Source organism: Canis lupus, chromosome 18, assembly GCF_011100685.1.
Source record: "Canis lupus familiaris isolate Mischka breed German Shepherd chromosome 18, alternate assembly UU_Cfam_GSD_1.0, whole genome shotgun sequence".
Lineage (NCBI taxonomy): Eukaryota > Metazoa > Chordata > Mammalia > Carnivora > Canidae > Canis > Canis lupus.
The window spans coordinates 39,844,948-39,865,338 of NC_049239.1; the positions used below are offsets into that span (position 1 = coordinate 39,844,948).

General features: G+C 35.3%; 1 protein-coding gene across 1 annotated transcript; it reads left to right on the forward strand.

Moving 5' to 3' along the window:
* The first annotated feature begins 205 nt into the window (after nt 1-205).
* Nucleotides 206-1,141, forward strand: OR5M13 (olfactory receptor family 5 subfamily M member 13). The gene has a single exon (NM_001389209.1). It carries the CDS (start codon nt 206-208, stop codon nt 1,139-1,141), a length of 936 nt encoding a protein of 311 aa, NP_001376138.1.
* The last annotated feature ends 19,250 nt before the right edge of the window (nt 1,142-20,391 follow it).

Consider the following 20,391-nt stretch of genomic DNA (forward strand, 5'->3'; position numbering starts at 1 on the left):
GAAGACTTTCAGGAAAGCATTTAAAATATTACTGCCTTTATAAAAGGAGCTCTCTACTAATTTAGGTATTTAAAATATCAATTGCATTGACTAAGCTATTTTTTTATGTTGCAAATGTTTAAAGTTTTAGAGAAGACTTATCAGATGACATGATGAAACGTTTATTTCCCTTCTTTTAGCCCTCATTTGAAGCCACGCACACACAATGTTAAAGAACAACTACACAGCAGTGACTGAGTTTATTCTCCTGGGACTGACAGATCGAGCTGAGTTGCAGCCTGTCCTTTTTGTGGTCTTCCTAGTCATCTACCTTATCACAGTGCTTGGCAATGTTAGCATGATCTTGTTAATCAGAAGTGACTCAAAACTTCACACTCCGATGTACTTCTTCCTCAGTCATCTCTCTTTTGTGGACCTCTGTTATACCACCAATGTCTCTCCACAGATGCTGGTTCATTTCTTATCCGAGAGAAAAGCCATTTCCTTCCTGGGTTGCCTTCTGCAATTCCACTTTTTCATTGCCCTGGTGATCACCGATTATTATATGCTCACAGTGATGGCCTATGACCGCTACGTGGCCATCTGCAAACCCCTGTTGTATGGCAGCAAGATGTCCAGGTGTGTCTGCTTCTCTCTCGTTGCCACCCCTTATATTTATGGCTTTGTGAATGGTCTGGCACAGACCATCCTGATGCTTCGCCTCTCCTTCTGTGGACCCAATGAAATCAACCACTTTTACTGTGCAGACCCACCTCTCATAGTCCTTGCCTGCTCAGATACTTATGTCAAAGAAACTGCCATGTTTGTGGTGGCTGGTTTCAATCTCACCTGTTCTCTAGCCATCATTCTCATCTCATACATTTTCATTTTCTCCACCATTCTGCGCATCCACTCTGCTGAGGGCAGGCGCAAAGCCTTCTCCACCTGTGGGTCCCATTTGACGGCTGTCACCATCTTTTATGGGACTCTGTTCTGCATGTACCTGAGACCTCCTTCTGAGACATCTGTAGAACAGAGCAAAATTGTTGCCGTGTTTTATATCTTTGTGAGTCCTATGTTAAACCCTTTTATTTATAGCCTGCGGAACAAAGATGTTAAAAATGCAATCAGGAAAGTTTTCCAAAGGAAATTGTTAAATTAAGTAGACACTTTGGTCACAGGTATGTAGTATGTATATCTCATTATCTGGCCATTTGATGAGCATTTAAAATTAGCATGTCACTTTCTGTCATTGTATATTTTTTGCCTTCCATAATTTGCCAATAGACTTAGAAGAAGATATCAAAATATTTGCTAGCATTTAAAGTGTCATCTCAGTGAATAATAGTAACAATAATAATAATAATAATAAACATTCATAGAAATTAAAGACAAGATTGAAGTCATTGCTATTGCTCTATAAATCAACAAACAACAAAAGGCAAAAGACAGATATACCAAATGATGCTATGTCCATAATCATCCGTTTGATATTTGTAGTGCTTAATAATTTTCAAACTAAATTCCAGAAACTTCTCAACCATAGCAGGTAAGCATTATTTTTCTTGTTTCTTTTTGCCTTTATAGGCAAAATAGATCATGTAGTAATTAGGATCCTTAGGTATCTAAGATTATTCTAAAAAATATCTTTATAGTGATAATACTGGTTTGATGGAATCCTCATTCATAAGGGTTTTGATGGAATGGCATATTTTCCTTAGAATTTTTTAAAAATTAATATCCACCCCCATCATAAAACTGGTTTTCTGGTTTCACTTGTTAATTTTTCATTAGGAACCATTTCCAACACATGCTAAAAAATAGAAAATAATGTAAAAAACTGTGCAAGCATAAGTGATCATTATTAAGTGTTCACCCATGCCAGTTTGCTTCAGACATTTCACATAATCAGATAGTCTCAAACTGAGTCCTCCCTGCCTGATTCTATTCCTCTCTTCACTGCCTGTACTCAAGTCTCATTTCATTTAGTGTTTCTTATCTCTATATAGAGTCCTAATATTTGCTGGTCTTTACGTATCCACAAAATCACATAATGTTATTTTGGCATATTTAAGACTTGTTATAAATCAAAACATGCTATCTTTCTGCAACTTATTCTATTTTCATGAAATATTGTTAGATTCATCCATGCTGAATTATGTAGCATCAATTTTCACTGAGATAGTCTACGTACCATATAAATATACCACAGTCTATCTCTTCGTTTGAATTATTGATAGATGAATACATTTTTCTTATTCCTGAATAATATGAAAATGTGGCAATGCGTTTTCCTCTGAAATTCTCAGTGTGTACCAGTTCAAGAGATCCTCTCATGTACATTTCCTGGAGGGTAATTTCTGGTTCATAAGAATAGAGCATCTTAAATTTAGGAGATATTGTCAAATTGCTCTACCAATGTGCTTGCCTGCAAACGCTGTGAGAGATTGGTCTCGCTCCATATTCTTGCCAATACTATATATTGCTAGGCTTTCGAAATGTCTTCCAATCTGATCCGTATAAAATGGCTTCATAAGGGAGGTGAAGCATTTTTAAGTACTTTGATGCTAACTGCAGAGTTTTTTTGTGTGTGTGGGTTTTTTTTTTTTTTTTTTTTTTTTTTTTTTTTTTTTTTTTTTTTTTTTTTTTTAGTTGTATGTCTATATTCTTTGTTCTTTGTTCAGGTGGGTTGTTTTATCTTTATTCCATACATTTGCAGTAGCTGCTTTCATACTGTCTGCTAGGTACTGACCTTTTAATGATATCTGCAATGTCGGTGCTTCAACCTGTTTGTAGCTTGTACTTCACTTTGTGCCAGACACACTTGGGGGGATAGAAATTTTTCATTTTAACGGACTTCCAATTTTAATGTTCCTTTATGGTTGTGCTTTGTATGTCTTGTTGAAATAACTTTTTCCTATTGTAAAGATATTCTCTTGTATTTTCTTTCAACGCTTTGAAATATTTCATCTTTAAGTCTTTATTTTTGCTGGTATTATAAATGTTGCAAACAGTCTTTAATTCTGATCTTTAATGAAAGTAATAAGTTTTCTATTTTTTTAAAAAAGACTCCATACATTTCTCATTAAGATTTTTTTTAAATGTTTATATTTCTTTTTTTAAAATTTTTTATTTATTTATGACAGTCACACACACACACACACACAGAGAGGCAGAGACACAGGCAGAGGGAGAAGCAGGCTCCATGCACCAGGAGCCCGATGTGGGATTCGATCCCGGGTCTCCAGGATCGCGCCCTGGGCCAAAGGCAGGCGCCAAACCGCTGCACCACCCAGGGATCCCTCTCATTAAGATTTGAGTGAAAATTCTGTCATGTATCAAGCTTTCATATTTGTATCAGTCTGTTTCTGGTTCTATCTTGTAGGACCAATCTGTCAATTCTTTCCTTGATGTAGTAGACTATATTTATAAAAATAGTTTTACCACCCCTTTTCTGGAAGTTTGAACACTGGAGAATTTTCTTGAAGCGTCTCTGAGAGAAGATACAATTAAGACGTATAGAAATACTTTATTTTCCAGATTTCAGGCCTATTATCTTCCCAGAAGGCACATGATACCACTTTATTGGGCCAAGGTGTGGCTACGAGAAAGAACAAGAAAAAAAAAGCTATTCGTAGTCTGTACTGAGCTCTGTGTCAGCCCTTTTGTTTGGTACTTGCCATCACAGGGCTTCTTTACCCAGGGGGGTTAGCATGTGTTGCAATTTGTCATCAGTTGTGCATGCCTTGCTCATCCTTTCTTTCTTCCCCGGCTGGTCTGATTCCCAAACCTGAATCTGCCACATGCAGATGTAAGAGTTCACAGGGAAAATAGCAACAAAAGTGGAGTGTTATGTTTTTCCCTCTTCAGGCATTAGAAGTGGTCCAATCCCACTGAGCAATTTGTACATCCATCCATGTCATGGTACCCTACTGTTCACCTTCAGCTTTTTCTCCTGAGACTACTAGTTCTGGAAGTCAATGGTGTCAAAAACACTCTCAGAAGATACAGGAGCTGAGCAGAGCAGGTTTCTATGAGGTCAAGGTCAATCCTATTGATTTTTTAAAAAGATTTTCATATCCCTACAAATGATTTAATATTTTGTTTCTAAAAACTGAGAGATATGGTTATGATTTTGTTTATGTTTATAATTTTTTCCTTTTATTATCTTATGTCAATTAACAAGCTAGTTTTACCACTTTTATCATTATGTACTTTCTCAACTTTGCGGAGTAAAATCTAAAAGTGTATTTTTCCTGCTATTCATGTATCTTCAGTGGTATTTTTTAAATTGTTTTTGGTTACTTGATACCTATTATGTACATTTCTACCCTTGACTTTGAGGCCCTGAGTCCTTTTAAACTTGAGTTTCATATTTTATTGTGGAGAAACATATTTAGGAATATTTTTTAACAATTTATTTTGTCCTTGAATGCATTTTCTCTATGGTTTTCTCCCTCTCCTGCCATGAATTAAATTGCATTCTTTAAACTCATTTTTAGTTTTTGAGTCTACTTTTTGTTTGGTTATTATACATTGTATTTTCTATTTTTTTTAAAGATTTTATTTATTTATTCATGATAGACACAGAGAGAGAGAGGCAGAGACACAGGCAGAGGGAGAAGCAGGCTCCATACCAGGAGCCCGACAGGGGACTCGATCCCGGGACTCCAAGATCGCGCCCTGGGCCGAAGGCAGGCGCCAAACCGCTGAGCCACCCATGGATCCCCTGTATTTTCTATTTTTAATAAATTTCTTTAAATTTGTATAGATGATTTACCTAAGTCTTCATTACTAATATTGGCGTGCAATAATAAAAGGATTATGAAGTATTTTAATTGTGGGTACTGCTGCTTCTATCTTATATGGTGTCATGAAGTATATGATATATGATTGATAATAAATTATAACTTAAAAATAAACTGTTGCAATATTATGTCACATATGACTGTAATTATAATTTTGTTGCATATTATTAATGTTCCTTTAATATTAGCGTTTTTGTCAATGACTCACTACTGTTCTCTTTGCATCCAGTTTTCATCTTGGGTCAAGTTTTCACCTACATGATTTATACTCTTATTTATTAGTCCTTAATGACAGTTCCTATGAGAGAAACTCCGTTTTTACTTTTCTAAAACTGTCTCAATTTAATTTTTAACTCTCAAGGAGGAATTCATTTGGGTATGGCTTTAGATAGATTGATATTTTCTTTCAACATGTAGAAAATATTTAATTTTCTGGCCTGTAATAATTTGTTCTTGAAAAGATTGTATTACTAGATTATCTGTTATTTCTGTGTAGGTAAATTTTCTTCCCATTTTAAATTTGGTGTTAAAAACTAAAAGTTTCAATTTTTGTCTTTGTTGGTATTAGCTATTTTTTCCTGCTCCATCTTTGGTGGATCTGTGGCTAATTTCTTTGAGTAAGCCCTATCTTCTATGTTCTCACAGTATCATGAATCTTTAATGTACGGGACTTTTCACAACTCTGAGTTAAAATCTGTATATTTGTGTGATTAATTCACAATTGTGTCATCTCCAGATTGTCGACTCCACAAGACAAGGTTCATATCTGGTTTTCCTCACTATTGTGGGCAATTTAAAATATTAAAGCCAGTATTTTTCTCAAACCTAGAATATAGATCATTCTCAATAGATATATATTGAATAAATAAACTATTATTATGCCCTTTTCATTATGATTAGCTCATTGCAGGCTCTATCTCTACCACTTTCCAAAATGATTTCACAAATTCTACTCATTGAAAACATGACCATGAAATTTTAAATATGCATACCTCATTCCACCGACCATGAAACAAACTGTTTAAGGACACAAATCTTTTCACTTTCTCTTATATTCTCTACATTGACAGTACAGTGGTAAATACAAAATTATCCCTGAATGTTTTTAACCCTGTGGATGAATGAGTGAATGAATGAATGAACAAATGAATGAATGCCAGAGAACCTGGAGAAAGTTAGCACAGTTGAGCTTGTCACATTTCTTGGCGAAACTATCAACAACGCAATATCAAACCCTACTGACTGGCCTGTTTGAATCTCAGGCTCCCAATTTATAATTTGCTTCTGCCCAGGAAAGTTACTTAATCTTTATAAGCCTCAGTTTCCCATCTGTAAAATGAAGATAATAGTACTAAAGCCCCATGGAGTTGTGTGAAAAATTACTGGACTCATGCTTGCAAAGTGCTAAGTCTAAATCTGGCACATATTACATGTCCAATGCCTAAAGCCTATAATTAATTCCCCTCATTCTGATTTCTTTCCTGTGGTTTCTTACCCAAATTAGTCACTTACTCCATTTCATCTCCCTACAGATTTCATTTTTATGAGAGAAAGAAGTATGTTCCATAAAATGCAAAGTTACCTGGGAGGGGATAACCAAGACTTGTTGAGTCTTCACAGAATTAGGTACACACTGCACACTCCTTACATTATTCCAAAAGTATCTGTTGATCAACTATCATCTTCCAGGGCCTAGGCTACATGCTGAGATCACGGTCCTGGCCCAGATGGGCTTTCAATGTCGTGGTGGCAAGAGAGACATTGGCAGGTAATTAAACAGGGTGTATTAGACTGGGATGGGGGCAGGGTGCCCAGAGCACTAAGGTCTTGGTTCAGGGGGTACAGAGAAAGCCTCTTTTGGGAAGACATGTATTTGAGCCTTTCCTATGGGCAGAACAACTTGAATCTGGGGGGAATGAGGAAGGAGCTGAGTGGAGAGGAAGCTCAGGGAATATTTAAAGCCAGTGATGGACAGAAGGACAAAGTGTGACTGCAGGTTGAGGCATGACAGCTACATACAATTGAAGATGGAGTCCACTTGGGACATGAAGACAGGCATGGAAGTCTACCCTGCCACTTAGCAGCTCTATGGCACTGGGGGTTTTAGTCCATCACTGGTGCTTTAGTGGAACCTCTGTCTCTTTAGTCAAATGTTCACGATGGAGTCCCTGCCTCTTGGGTTATTTTGAGGACATGGAATTATCTACTGGAAAGTTGTCCACACCTAGGAAGTACTCACCAAAGCATTTGACAACGACCTGTGTGTTTCACCATTCTACCTGTGACTCACGTTCCCCAAGACTTTGACGTTCATCAGAGGGGACATTCTGAGAGCTCTGGATTTTAGGAGAAGACATAGTTTTAGAGTGAAAGAACAAAATGAAAAAAAAAATCAACCTATCATCCAAATTTGAAGTTGAATCTCTTTTGTGTGCCTTCCCCAGAGGTCTTAGGGTAAATAGGAAATTTGAAATTAGGGACTGTAAGACTGAGGCATGTGATTAGCTTTCTGATCTGAGAGTGTCCCAATTAATCCCAGAGGCATGATTCCCCATGTAACACTCATCGCTGCTATTCTCAAATTCTTCTGAGATTTGCTTGAAGACCTGTCCTTACCTCCCACATCCTGGTATAAATGCAGCTACATTTACAGCTTAGAAAGGCCTCAGTGAACGTCCTTAACCAGAGGTGAGAAAATAGGTACATTTTAGAACCAGAAGTAAGTCACTGTGTTTTTATGTTCTTCATTTTTAGTCAGGAAGGGACCGCAAAAAAAGTCTTAAACTAGGTACACCGATTTGCACTGTGTTTGCTTGAAATATGCCTATGCAATGCCTCTTGTTCTCAGCTTCTGAGTTTGAACCTCAATGAATTTCCCTGACAACAGGCTTTTGAGATTTCCATTGATCTCCCTGGATAATATTTTACTGATCTGTCACTAGTACAAAAGAACCAAGAAAGGGGAAATTTCTACTTGCTATGGAAAAAAACAAGGACATTTTCAGGTATGGGTTGAAGCTTCCTCTAGCAGAAGATTTCTTATAGTTGGAGCCAGGCAATCTGTGAGGCCTTTCTATTTATCTATCATCTATCTCTTATCTCTTATCTGTCTATCTATCTATCATTTATCTATTATCTATCATCTATCTCTCTATCATCAATCTATTAACTATCTGTGTATCTACCTATCTATTTATCTATCATCTATCTTTCACCTATCTATTTATATTTTGGCAAGATTTTGAGTTTGTGCATTTATCGTGGTTTTGGTTCCATAGTTTCAATGGTTTCATTCGATTTTTAATGAGGTTTGTATTTTAAAAAAAAAAAGAAACTTAAGGAGCTTTCTTTCAATAAATTGTTGCTAAGAGTTTTTCCTTAATCTTAAATAGTCTTTTTCTCATTCACTTGTAATTGAATGCGCTACAAAATTCATCTAGATAGCTGGCCCATTGAGCAGAGTTGCCCTCTGGCATATTCTCACTGAGGCTGAATCTTTGTCTGAGTTTTTTTTTTTTTCTTTTATCCTTTTTTTTACTTCTTGTTTTCACAGAGGTGCTCTCTTTCTATATCCCCATTGTTGTCTCTTAGTCCCTGTACAGCCCCTGTGCTCTAGGAGCACCTGGATTCTTAGGTATGCACCTGGTGCAGTTGACATCACCCTGCTTCCAACAGTGTTAAGCTAGTTTTCATGCCCTGCTGTCACCATCTTGAAATGCTTAATATGTTTGGAACATGGATAACTTACTCTCTTATTTTGTACTCAACCTTGTTTATTATATAGTTAATCCTAGTTCCAGGTTTTACCATTTGCAGCTTTGTGCTGTCCTTTTGAAACTACTTTGCTTTTTCTTTCCTCATTAGTTAGAGGCTTTGTCTGGTTGTAATCTACTAAACCCAGAACCCATTGTTCAGAAGATGCTCAGCTTTTACTCTGGCCTGATGTGGGCAGCTGGGTCATCTGTAATGTTCTTTCTCTTCAAACACATGTTCTTCATCATCTTTTTTTTTTTTTTTTTTTTTTTTTTTTTTGTGCCTTCCTTCACTTAGCAGAACTTTTGCTCTACTTTCAAGTGGATATTTCTGGATTCCACACAAGTCACTGAGGTCACGAGTCAAGACCATTTCAGATCCCAAAGGTGGTCATTAAGTGACATGCAACAAATGAGTTTTTCTGCAAATGATCCCCTAAGTCCAATTTCCTACAGTATCTTTTATAAATCCGAAATTCTCACATCCTGATCTTTTCTCTGTCCTGGGAAAACCATCTACACTCTTTCTGGGGTTTTCTGGGTGCAAATGAATATAAAATTATCTCCTAAGCCATCCTGCTGATGTCACTTAAAGAAATAGGCTTTTCAAAGGTAATTTTCTGCTAGGCACTTCTGGAAGAGGAGCTACAACTCTCCACTGACTCCTGTTCTGCAGTGAAGGTCATTGCTATTCTTGGTAGGAAACTCATAAGTAGAGATGAATCAGGCTTTCAAAGAAGGGAGTCATTTACATTTTAGGGAATATCTAAGCTGGGACTTTTGCACTCCTCTGCATGAAACCCATACGTGTACACACATCTCTAGCAGTTCCAAAGATCACATATGCTGCCTTTGCCTCTGTTCTTTATTATTCCTAGAATACTGTTCTTAAAATAAGCTTCTTGCTTGTTCTCATCCTCCTTCAGTTTGTTGCTAAAAAAAGTCACCTTTTCATGAATATTTCAGTGATGTTACTATTTAAAAGTTGAATGCCCTCTCCATAAAACTCCATTTTCCTAATTTTTCTCTATAACACAGCTGTTTGAATCACCATTTATTTACTTTCACTACTCTGTGTCTCTGTCCACTAGATGTGAATGCCTGAAGGGCAGGGATTTTTGAAGAGTCTATTCATTTTGGTATCTATAGGGCCTAATCACATGATATGTTGAGTATCAATAAACACTTATTTTATGAACATCTTGTTTGATGTCCACAATGACATTACAAGCAAGCAGAACAGATGTAATCATTCCCATTTACAAATGAGGAAATGAAGTAACTCATGGATGAGGATCATTGCTCATTATCAGTAACTGTTATTGGCATATTCAACAAATGTAAAGTACTTACTCTTCTGGGTAAAGGAGATAAAGTGCAAAAAGACATTGTCATTGGCTCTCTAAAACTTAGACTAAACTAAGTGTCAGTGACTCATTTTGAAATAAGATAAGAATTGGACAGGTTTTAAAAAATTGAATATGAGAGAAAGGGAAAAAATAGCATTTGAGAGAAAGGAAGAGAAACTTAAGCACTAATTATGATGTAAAGGAGAGCTAAAAAGCCATAGGGATTGCCATACCTCTAGATAGATACAAGTTGTGATTAACAACTTAAGTACTAACTATGCAAACCTTGTTTTTTTATTGACACATTACGTCTTTGCTGTAGACTGTTCACAAAATACTGAGTGAGAATTCATTTGATCTGGTGATTCTTTGTTCATTTATTTTCCTTAAGTTTATTAGACCACTGTGACTGTGCCTTTTAAAATTGTGAATCTGGGGACATCTGCTTTATAACCTCCTGGATGATTGTTACATATGAAGATCTCCACATCCCACATAAAAGGTTCTTAAGCAAACTTTTTGTGACTTTTCTTGGTTAAGGTTTCCAAGCAATTTCTTTGTACATTAAAATTCACAAAGCTCTTAATTCTCCTCAGGAAATAACATCATGACAAGCTCCATGGGGATACAGAGATGATTAAAATACTTGTAAGTAGTCACTTTTTCATGCTTACCCTATTTTTTTCTTTTCTTTTTAAAATTTTACATAAATATGTACTTAGAAGTCAGAGTACACAAGGCATTTGGGTGGCTCAATCGGTAGAGCATCTGACTCTGTATTTCAGCTCATGTCATGATCTCAGTATTATGAAATTAAGCCCCTCATTGAGCTCTGTGCTCAGCATGAGCTCTACTTGAGATTCTCTCTCTCTCCCTCTGGCCCTACCCCGCCTGCCACCCTCCATGCCACCCTCCTCTCTCTAAATAAATACAATCTTAAAAAAAAAAAAAAGAGAAGTCACAGGGCAATAATGAGCTAGACTTTGTCCTTGCCCCTGAGGATGGAATATACAAGGAGTGGAAAGTAGACACATTATGGAGATGTAATGTGCTACAGAATGAATGTGTGCTGGAATCATAAAGCCTACTGAGCCTAATAGCATAGGGAGAATTTGAGAGGCAAAAAATATTGCAGGGAGAAACGATATGTAGCTCAGTTGTATGTATGGATATAAGAATAGGTGTAAGTATAGTTACCTATAGGTATAGCTATAGGTGTAACTGTAGGTATCTAAATAGAGAAATATAATGGCAATTCAGTACAAAGACAAATTAAATAATGGATTAGTAGGAGTACAAAGTCTGTTTATGGTAGTATTCATTTTGAAAGACACATGGAAGAATTGAGAAAAATTATTTCAATAGTCAGTAATATGATTTATACCTCCCTGTCTGCGTTATTTCTATTGTTTCCAGTGCAGGTCCAAACTCTCAGAAAATGTCCATCACAAATGACAGTGCAATAAGAGAATTCATTCTCCTGGGGCTCACAGATCGTCCCGAGCTCCAACCTCTCCTCTTTGTGCTGTTTCTGGGTGTGTACCTCGTCACCCTCTTGGGCAACCTGGGCATGATGGTATTAATCAGGCTGGACTCCCGCCTTCACAAACCCATGTACTTCTTCCTCACTAATTTGGCCTTTGTAGACTTGTGCTACACCTCAAATGCAACCCCGCAGATGTTGACTAATTTTTTATCAGAGAAGAAGACCATCAGTTTTGCTGGCTGCTTTACGCAGTGTTACATTTTCATTGCACTTCTCCTCACTGAGTTTTACATGCTGGCAGCAATGGCCTATGACCGCTATGTGGCCATATGTAACCCTCTACATTATAGTATGAAAATGTCCAGGCGTGTCTGCATCGGCTTGGCCACATTTCCTTATGTCTATGGATTCTCAGATGGGCTCTTGCAGGCTATCCTGACCTTTCGCTTGAACTTCTGTAGATCCAATGTCATCAACCACTTCTACTGTGCTGACCCGCCACTGATTAAGCTTTCTTGCTCTGATACTTATGTCAAAGAGCATGCCATGCTCATATCAGCTGGCTTCAACCTCTCCAACTCCCTCAGCATCATCCTGGTATCCTATGCTTTCATTATTGCTGCCATCCTCCGGATCAAATCAGCAGAGGGAAGACAGAAGGCATTCTCCACCTGTGGTTCCCACATGATGGCTGTGACCTTATTTTATGGGACGCTCTTCTGCATGTATGTAAGACCACCAACAGATAAGACTGTCGAGGAATCCAAAATCATAGCAGTCTTCTACACTTTTGTGAGTCCAGTGCTTAATCCACTGATATACAGTCTGCGGAACAAAGATGTAAAGCAAGCCTTGAAGAATGTCCTCAGAAGAAATATGATCATTAAGATGAGACTGCCTCCAGTTTCCAATAAATCATAACTAAACCTTTGGCTCAAATATCTTTGCATTCTGATGATGTATTTTTATATTCTCTATGAATATTCTCAAATATCTCATCTAAAAGTCTCAGGTCTGGGAAAAAAATGACCTTCACTTATTAATCTAATCCCTCAACAAGCGATCCACTGAGCAGCAGCAACAGCATTATCTTGGGGTTTGTTAGAAATTTAGCACCACATTCTGCACTTAGATCCACTATATCCAATTCTGGGTTTAAATCAAATCATAAGTGAGTTGTAAGCACATTAAATTTGAGGAGCAGTGTTCTAAGTGAAAATTCCCACTTGATGTGGCATGGAACATTCCTGTGTTCTGATTGTTTACAATGATTAACAGGCTAAAGATACTCTCAGCTCAATTCCTTGGATTTATTCTATTCTTATTCCCATCTATCTTTTGAGACTAGGAGTCTTTTTTGAAATACATTCTTCTGTATGTCTCTGAGTTACTAAATAAAACCAAAAATCATAAGTCATGATAGTGGTTCCTGTTTCTTGTGAATATGCTTTTATGGTGGTCAGTATGGGAATGGGAAGAGATGAATAGAGTGATATTTTTTTTTCTCTAGTTCTGAGTTTATGGATCCTGTCTGTGGCCTCTGAACTACAGGGACCAACTTCTTCTGATATGCAAGCCTGAATCTACACACTCAAGTCTAAGAAAAGAAAGAATACTTTCTGTGTCACTTGGATTTTAAAAATTGAGAATTACTTGGCATTATCTTTTATCCCCTTTTCTACATTTTTAAGTGAAAGTTTTGATCATTGATTTGAGTTTTACTTCTTTTCTCATAAAAATGATTATACATTTTACCTAAACACTGCTTTAGCTGAAAACCACCAAATTTGGTATTTTTTACATTCAGTTTGCAGAATTTTCTCTTTTTCCCAGTGCTTTCTTCTTTAACTCCTGGGCTATTTAGAAGACTATGCGTAATTACCATATATTTGGAAAATTAAAAGGTTTGTCATTGCTATTTATTTGTAATTTAGTTCTGTTGTGAGAGAACATATGCCTTATGATTTTAATGTTGGAAATTTACTAAGTCTAGTGTCTTTTTTTCTCAGTTTTATTGAGATGTAATTGACATATAACATTTATAAGCTTAAGGTATAGAATTTGATGATTTGATACATGTATATGTTGTGAAATGATTATCACAAGACTATTAGTTAACACATCTATTGTTTCACACAAACATGATTTGTGTGTGTGTGTGTGTGTGTGTGTGTGTGTGTGGTGGTAGTGGCAAAAACATTAAAAATCTACTCTCTTAGCACTTTCCAGTATGCAGTACAGGATTAACTGTAGTCACCATATTGTACATTAGATCCCTCAGAACTTATTCATCTTATAACTGAAGGCTTGCTGCCTTTGACCAATATCTCCCCATTTCTCATATCCCAAGCCCTGCCAACCAACATTGTATTTTGTTTCTATGAGTCTGATTTTTTTAGATTCCACATAAAAGTTAGATTATATAGTCTTAGTTTCTCTTATTTCACTTAGCCTAATGACTTCAAGGCTCATCCATGGTAACTCAAATGTCAATTTCCGCTTTTTAATGATGGGATAATATTCCATTATGTATCTACACCACATCATCTTTATTCTTTCACCTGCAAGTGGACATTTGTTTCATGTGTTGACTATTGTAACACTGCAATGAATGTGAGGTGCAGCTATTTCTTCGATATTTTGATTTCATTTCCTCTGAATATATCCCCAGAAAAGGGGCTTACTGGATCACATGGTAGTTCTATCTTTGATTTTTGAGGAAGCTCTCTACAGTTTCCACATTGACTGTACCAATTTACATTCCCTTCAGCAAATGCACATGGGTTCTTTTTCTCCACATCCTCTTCAGCACTTATCCCTTGTCTTTTTGATAATAGCTAATCTAATAGTTGTGAAGTTATATCTCACTGTGACTTTCATGTGCATTTCTCTGATGTTTGGCGGTGTTGAGCACCTTTTCATTACCTGTTGACCATTTGCATGTTTTCTTGGGAAAAATTTGTTCAGGTCCTTTACCTACTTCTTGATTAGTTATTATTTTTGTATTGAGTTGTATAAGTTCTTTATATTTTTTGAATGTTAAACTCTTTTTGGATATATTGTTTGCAAATATTTTCTCCCAATCCACAGATAGTCTTTTCATTTTGTTGAGTGTCTTTTGTGCTGTGCAGAAACTTTTAAGTTAGTTGTGGTCTAATTTTCCTTTTGTTACTTGTGCTTTTGATGTCATATACAAAAAAAACCATTGCCAAGACCAATGTCAAGGAACTTTTTTCCTATGGCAGGTCTTATACTTAAGTTCTTAATTCATTTCAAGTTAATTTGTGTCTTTGTGTGTGGTATAAGATAGAGGTCCAAAATAATTGTTCTGCATGTGGTCCAGTTTCACTGGTCCATCATCACTCACTGAAGAGACTATCCTTTCCAAATTGAGTATTTTAACTTCCTTGTCAGATACTAGTTGACCATATATTCATGGCTTATTTTAGGCTTTCAATTCTGTTTCATTGGTTTATGTATCTGATTTTTCTTTTTTTGTTGTTGTTTTGTTTTATGCCAGTACCATACTGTTTTCATTACTATAGCTTTGTAATAAAATAATTTGAAATCAGGAAGTGTGATGTTTCTGGCTTTGTCCTTTATCATGTTTGCTTTGGCTATTTGAGGTGTTTTGTGATTTCATATGAATTTTAAGACTATTTGCTTTGTTTCTGTGAACATGTCATTGGATATATTTCTTTTTATTGGAATGGCATTGAATTCACAGACAGCTTTGGGGAGTATGGAAATTTTTTGTTGTTGTTGTTGAGTATGGAAATTTTAACAATTTTAAAGTTCTTTGAATCCATAAACAGTTGATATCTTTATATTTATGTCTTCTTCAATTTCTTTCATCAAAGACTTGCTGTTTTTAGTGTATGGATTTTTAATGTTTTGGTTACATTTATTCCTAAGTATTTTATTTTTCTTGGTGTTATTTTAAAAGGGATTTTTTTCTTGATTTCTTTCTCAAATAGTTCATTGTTAGTATATAAAAATGTCACTTATTTTTTAAAAATGTTTTTTTAAAGATTTTATTTATTCACGAGAGACACACAGCGAGAGGCAGAGGCATAGGCAGAGGGAGAAGTAGACTCCCTGCGGGGATCCTGATATGGGACTCAATTCCAGGGCCCTGGGATCACACCCTAAACCAAAAGCAGATGCTCAACCACTGAGCCACCTAGGCATCCCTAAAAATGCCACTTATTTTTGGATGTTGATTTTGCATTCTGCATAAACTTACTGAATTCATTTATTAGTTCTAAGAGTTGCTTAATAATGTCTTTAGGATTTTCTGTGTATAAGGTCATATCATCTGCAAAGACAATTTTACTTCTTTCTTTCTGATAGTGGATGCTTTTTTTCTTCCTAATTGTTCTAGTTTGGGCTTCCAGTTTTATGTCGAAGAAGAGTGGTGATAGTGGCCACCCTTGTCTTGTTTTTGACGGTAGAGGGAGGCTTTCAAATTTTCACCATTGAATATGATATTAGCTGTGGGCTTATCATATATAGCCTTTATTATATTCATGTATGCTTTTTCTGTACCCAATTTGTTCAGAGTTTTTATGATAGGATGTTAAATTTTTTAAAATGCTTTTTCTGCATCTGTTGAGATGATCATAAAATTAATCTTTTATACTATTAATGGATACATATTTATCTTCACAAACAACCAACCCCTGCGGAGACAGTGTATTATGATTGATAATGGGTACAATTGAATTTGAATCTTGCTTTTAAAGTTTGATATGTGTCCTTTGGGCAACTAACTTAACTTCTTTTATCCTTAACTTACTTTTATTTGATAATAATAAAATATTATAGGTTTTTAAAAATATTACTTTATTACTGTGTAATTTACATGCAATAAAATATGTCCATTTTAAATACAATTCAATGTGTTCTGACAAATGTATACATCCATATAACTGCCACTACATTTGAGATATAGAACATTTCATAACTTCTAAAATTTCCTTTTTATTCCTTCACTGACAGTTACTTCACTGCATACTCAGCTTTTGGTAATCATAATGTGCTTTCCTAACTACCTTTCATATAAATGGAATCAAACCATATATGGTCTTTCGTGTGTATATTCTTTGACTTAGCAAAATATCTTTGAGAATCATTCAGTTGTTCAATGGATCCATAATTTGGTATATCTTCTATTATTGAACAGGATTACATTTTAAAAATTTAATGCAATATATATATCTATCCATCTGTTATTAGAATCTGGGCTGTTTCATTAAGTTTCAGACTGTCTTAAGTATCAGTCTTAATGAAAGAGTGATTTCAAGGGCAAAGGAAGATTCTTCCACTAACCTGATGTAAGTTCATATGGAATAGATTCAAGTACAATAAAAAAATATGAATTTCCACATTCCTATGTGAGAGATGCCTTTCTCTTTCTTCCTCACCTGATTAAGGCACCATGGATATAAAGTCATCACGTATGAGTTACCTTGCTAGATGTTTGTAGGCAGAAGCAATCATTTTCTGCACTATGTTCCTATTCTACTTTGTAACTAATTTTTTTTTGTGCATTTCATACTATATTCAATTATAGGGACAAAAAATTAAATAAGGTTGTGAGGTTGGGTTGGGAGATTGGATGATAATAATAAATTTAGAGGTCTTCAGTAAATCATAGAGCACTTGCCCTTTAATGGAGGAAGTTGCTACTCAGCTCTCATCATTTGCTTCCAGGCTAGAATGCAAGCTATACAATGTCAGAATACTGATTTTTAGAAGAACTTCATGATATTGCAATTAGTGCATAACTTGTCAATTTAAAAATTTTAAAACTCATTCAATAGCAACTGTGTGGACAAAACACAGTTCAGACAAGGGAAAATCACAAAAACATAAATCCCATGAATTATGTCATTATTTTATATCTTTATTAACTGTCTTATTTATCTGACTAGAAAAAATGATGATACATAATGAAAAAATTCCATGAGAATAAACTTCCGATCACTCAAAGCAATCAGCTCAAAGTGATAACAAATTGGGGGCACCTGGGTTGGTTAAGTGCCCAATTCTTGATTTTGGCTCAGGTCATGATCTCAGGGTTATGAGATCGAGCTCCATGATGAGCTGTGCATTCAGTGGGGAATCTGCTCAAGATTCTCTCTCTGCCTCTCTCTTTGCCCCTCCTCCACTGAATGCTTTTCTCTTTGATAAATAAATAAATAAATAAATAAATAATCTTCAGAAAATGATTACAAACTGATGCAATCACATTGTGGAAATCCCAAGACTCTAGTTAGTGGGAGTTTACATAAATTACTTCCCTAGAGTTTTCTCTTTTATTATATTGTAATCATGTCTTCAGGGTATGTTAAAAATATTTTAGGAATAAGAGCTTTAAATTACAATTTGGGTATAAATCATTCCCAGAAACTCATCACTTGGACCACTAGTGTCTCTGAAAGAGTCTTTCCCGGGATCAGGTAGGAATGACAATCTGACTTCTATAGTTGCACTTTCTCTTTCTGTTTCAGTTTTGGATCTTCTTCAGTGGGAGTTAGGTGACAACAAAAGCAGCTTTGAATGTTAGCTCAATTTCTTGGTTAGTTAAAAATGAACTGGTATCTATTTTTATTGAGATTGGTCACCAGAAAACATTAAAGTTTCATTGGAATTATGTATTTATATTTATCATTTTACTTTATAAATAGCATTCTCTCCATCCCTTCAACAATTTAAGACACATTGAATAACCATATTAGAGGAAGCTCCTGATAATCTCAAAATTTTTAAGAATGATATCTGTTGAAAGAATAGCCCACCCCCAAATAATTGAAAAGAGATAGAAGCAGGAATTATTATACCCATTCTAGAAAATATAAAACTCTTAGAGAACTTTGTAAATCTCTTTTAAATTATCTAGAAGAGAAACTTTTGAGGCAAGTTTAGTATTAACTAAGAGTTACACGGCTCATCATGAGTGAAGGATATGTAGCTATATAAATGCTGAATCAGAATGTTATAAATAATGGGCTTTGTAGCAATTATTTAGTCAAAGTCCTGAAATCCACAGAAAGTCACTATATCAAGGTAAAAAGATTGTTTTCTAACTGAAGACTCAAAAGAGTTTTTATTGATAACCATTGGTTGGTACTAAGCCATCATGTGTAACATGATTTATATTTTAGGTTCATTTTTTTGTAACAGGTAATGTACACTCCTTTTACATTTGTGAGACTTTGGAATGGAAAATTGAGAGGGGAAGATACTGGAGTTCACTATGGCAGAGGTGACAAGGTGCTTTTCATGGGAAATTAATATTCTCATGAGTTGCATGGCTCCACCAACTACAGGACTTGTTTACCTGTTTCTTCATTTCTTACCTTAAAATATCATTATTCTCCCAGCTATTCTTGCAGACTTATCTATGTCTTTATGACCCATTGAGGTTGTGTGTATATTGGATTACTGACCCTACAATCCTTATTTCTATTTTCTGTTGTGGTCCTTTCCTTGGCTTCGATATCTCCTAATTTCCCACTGAATCCATTTTATAGGATGTCAAAATGGTGACCTTATGCACATGGAATAGTTAGTAAATATAACAGCAGTTCAATGTTATCCTGCTACCTTGAACATTTGCTTTTTAACTGGACCCTAAAAAGGGCAAACTCTTCCCCAAATGAACATTTCAATAAGCAAGGTGTCCGGAACCAGCGATAACTTATAGAACTGAACTTTGCCCTCTGATTTTGAGTGGGAAGAATAGGAAATTATTGGAACTCCACATTTTTATCATATATTTATCATGTTTACCAATTTAACATATATGGCACCTATTTTTTTGCTTAATAATCCCTACTAAATTACAAAGTAATGTTTTGTTTTCTTGAATTTTTATGTAATAAAAAATAAATACATATGCAAATCAATATCCTTGTGAATCAACTTCATTTGCATGAAAAAATCTGGGTGGTCTATTATCTTTTTTATCTATGATCATTCCAATCCAGAGAAAAGCAATTTGACATTATTGAGCCAGTGAAATCTTATGTTAAGTTTTATTTTCATTATATTGTTTGACATAAAATACAATTAAAAACTCACCACTTATACTACTTCTAATTACCCAGAAGTTTGAAATTGGATGCCAATCTCATAAGGAGATCTTTGTTTAGGATGGTGCCTGGTTTCTTACCTCATTGAAATTTAATTATTTTTCAGTGTGATATTTCTCATACGGGCAGCAAAATATGCATGAGCAATCCCTCCAATAATTCAGTATGAATTACTTGTCATTCTATATTGAAATAATAGTTAGAAAATAAGAGTTATGGAGGATAAATTTTGCTACTTTTTGAATAAATATCAAATAAATGAACAATATTTCCAACTATGGGGCATGCTAGGTGCAGTATATTTAAATAGGAAGTTATTTAAGGCAGTTCCCACTGTCATTAAACATGAGCCCAGAAGTGCAAGCTCTACAATCTTTTGCTTATAGAAATAGAAATAATATTCAGGTGAATTTCTAGTGAGTATTCAAAAGTCATTCAGATACTTGCTTCTACTGGAAAAAAGACTTTAGTTCTAATGGAGCAATTTATCATAAGGATCTACCAGAAATATTTAAAATTTGCCAGAGTATTTTTCATATACACATTTCAGATCACATCTCTCTCTCTCTCTCTCTCTCTCTCTCTCTTTTTAAGATATTTAGAATCATGTTCTCAGCAAGAAACTCAATTAGATTGGTTTGGGAAACAGAGTCATGGACAGCAAGATAGGACTATAAAAAGGAAAGAAGAGCAACTAAGGAGGCATGATTTTAAAAGAACATGTAGCAATTTCAACCCAGAAAAGTTAAAATATATGCAAATTTTATGAGTATTTAAAATAGTTGGAGTTTATTTCATGTTATATCCACAACTGTGGTAATTTACCATATGACTTACTCAAGTAGACAATAAGCAACCATTATTATTTGTTTGATATGGTATGATGTGCAAACAGGTATGAGTATTTAGGGTCCAGCT

Excerpts from the sequence above, each read along its gene's own strand:
- OR5M13 (NM_001389209.1), top strand. The coding sequence starts at position 206 with ATGTTAAAGAACAACTACACAGCAGTGACTGAGTTTATTCTCCTGGGA.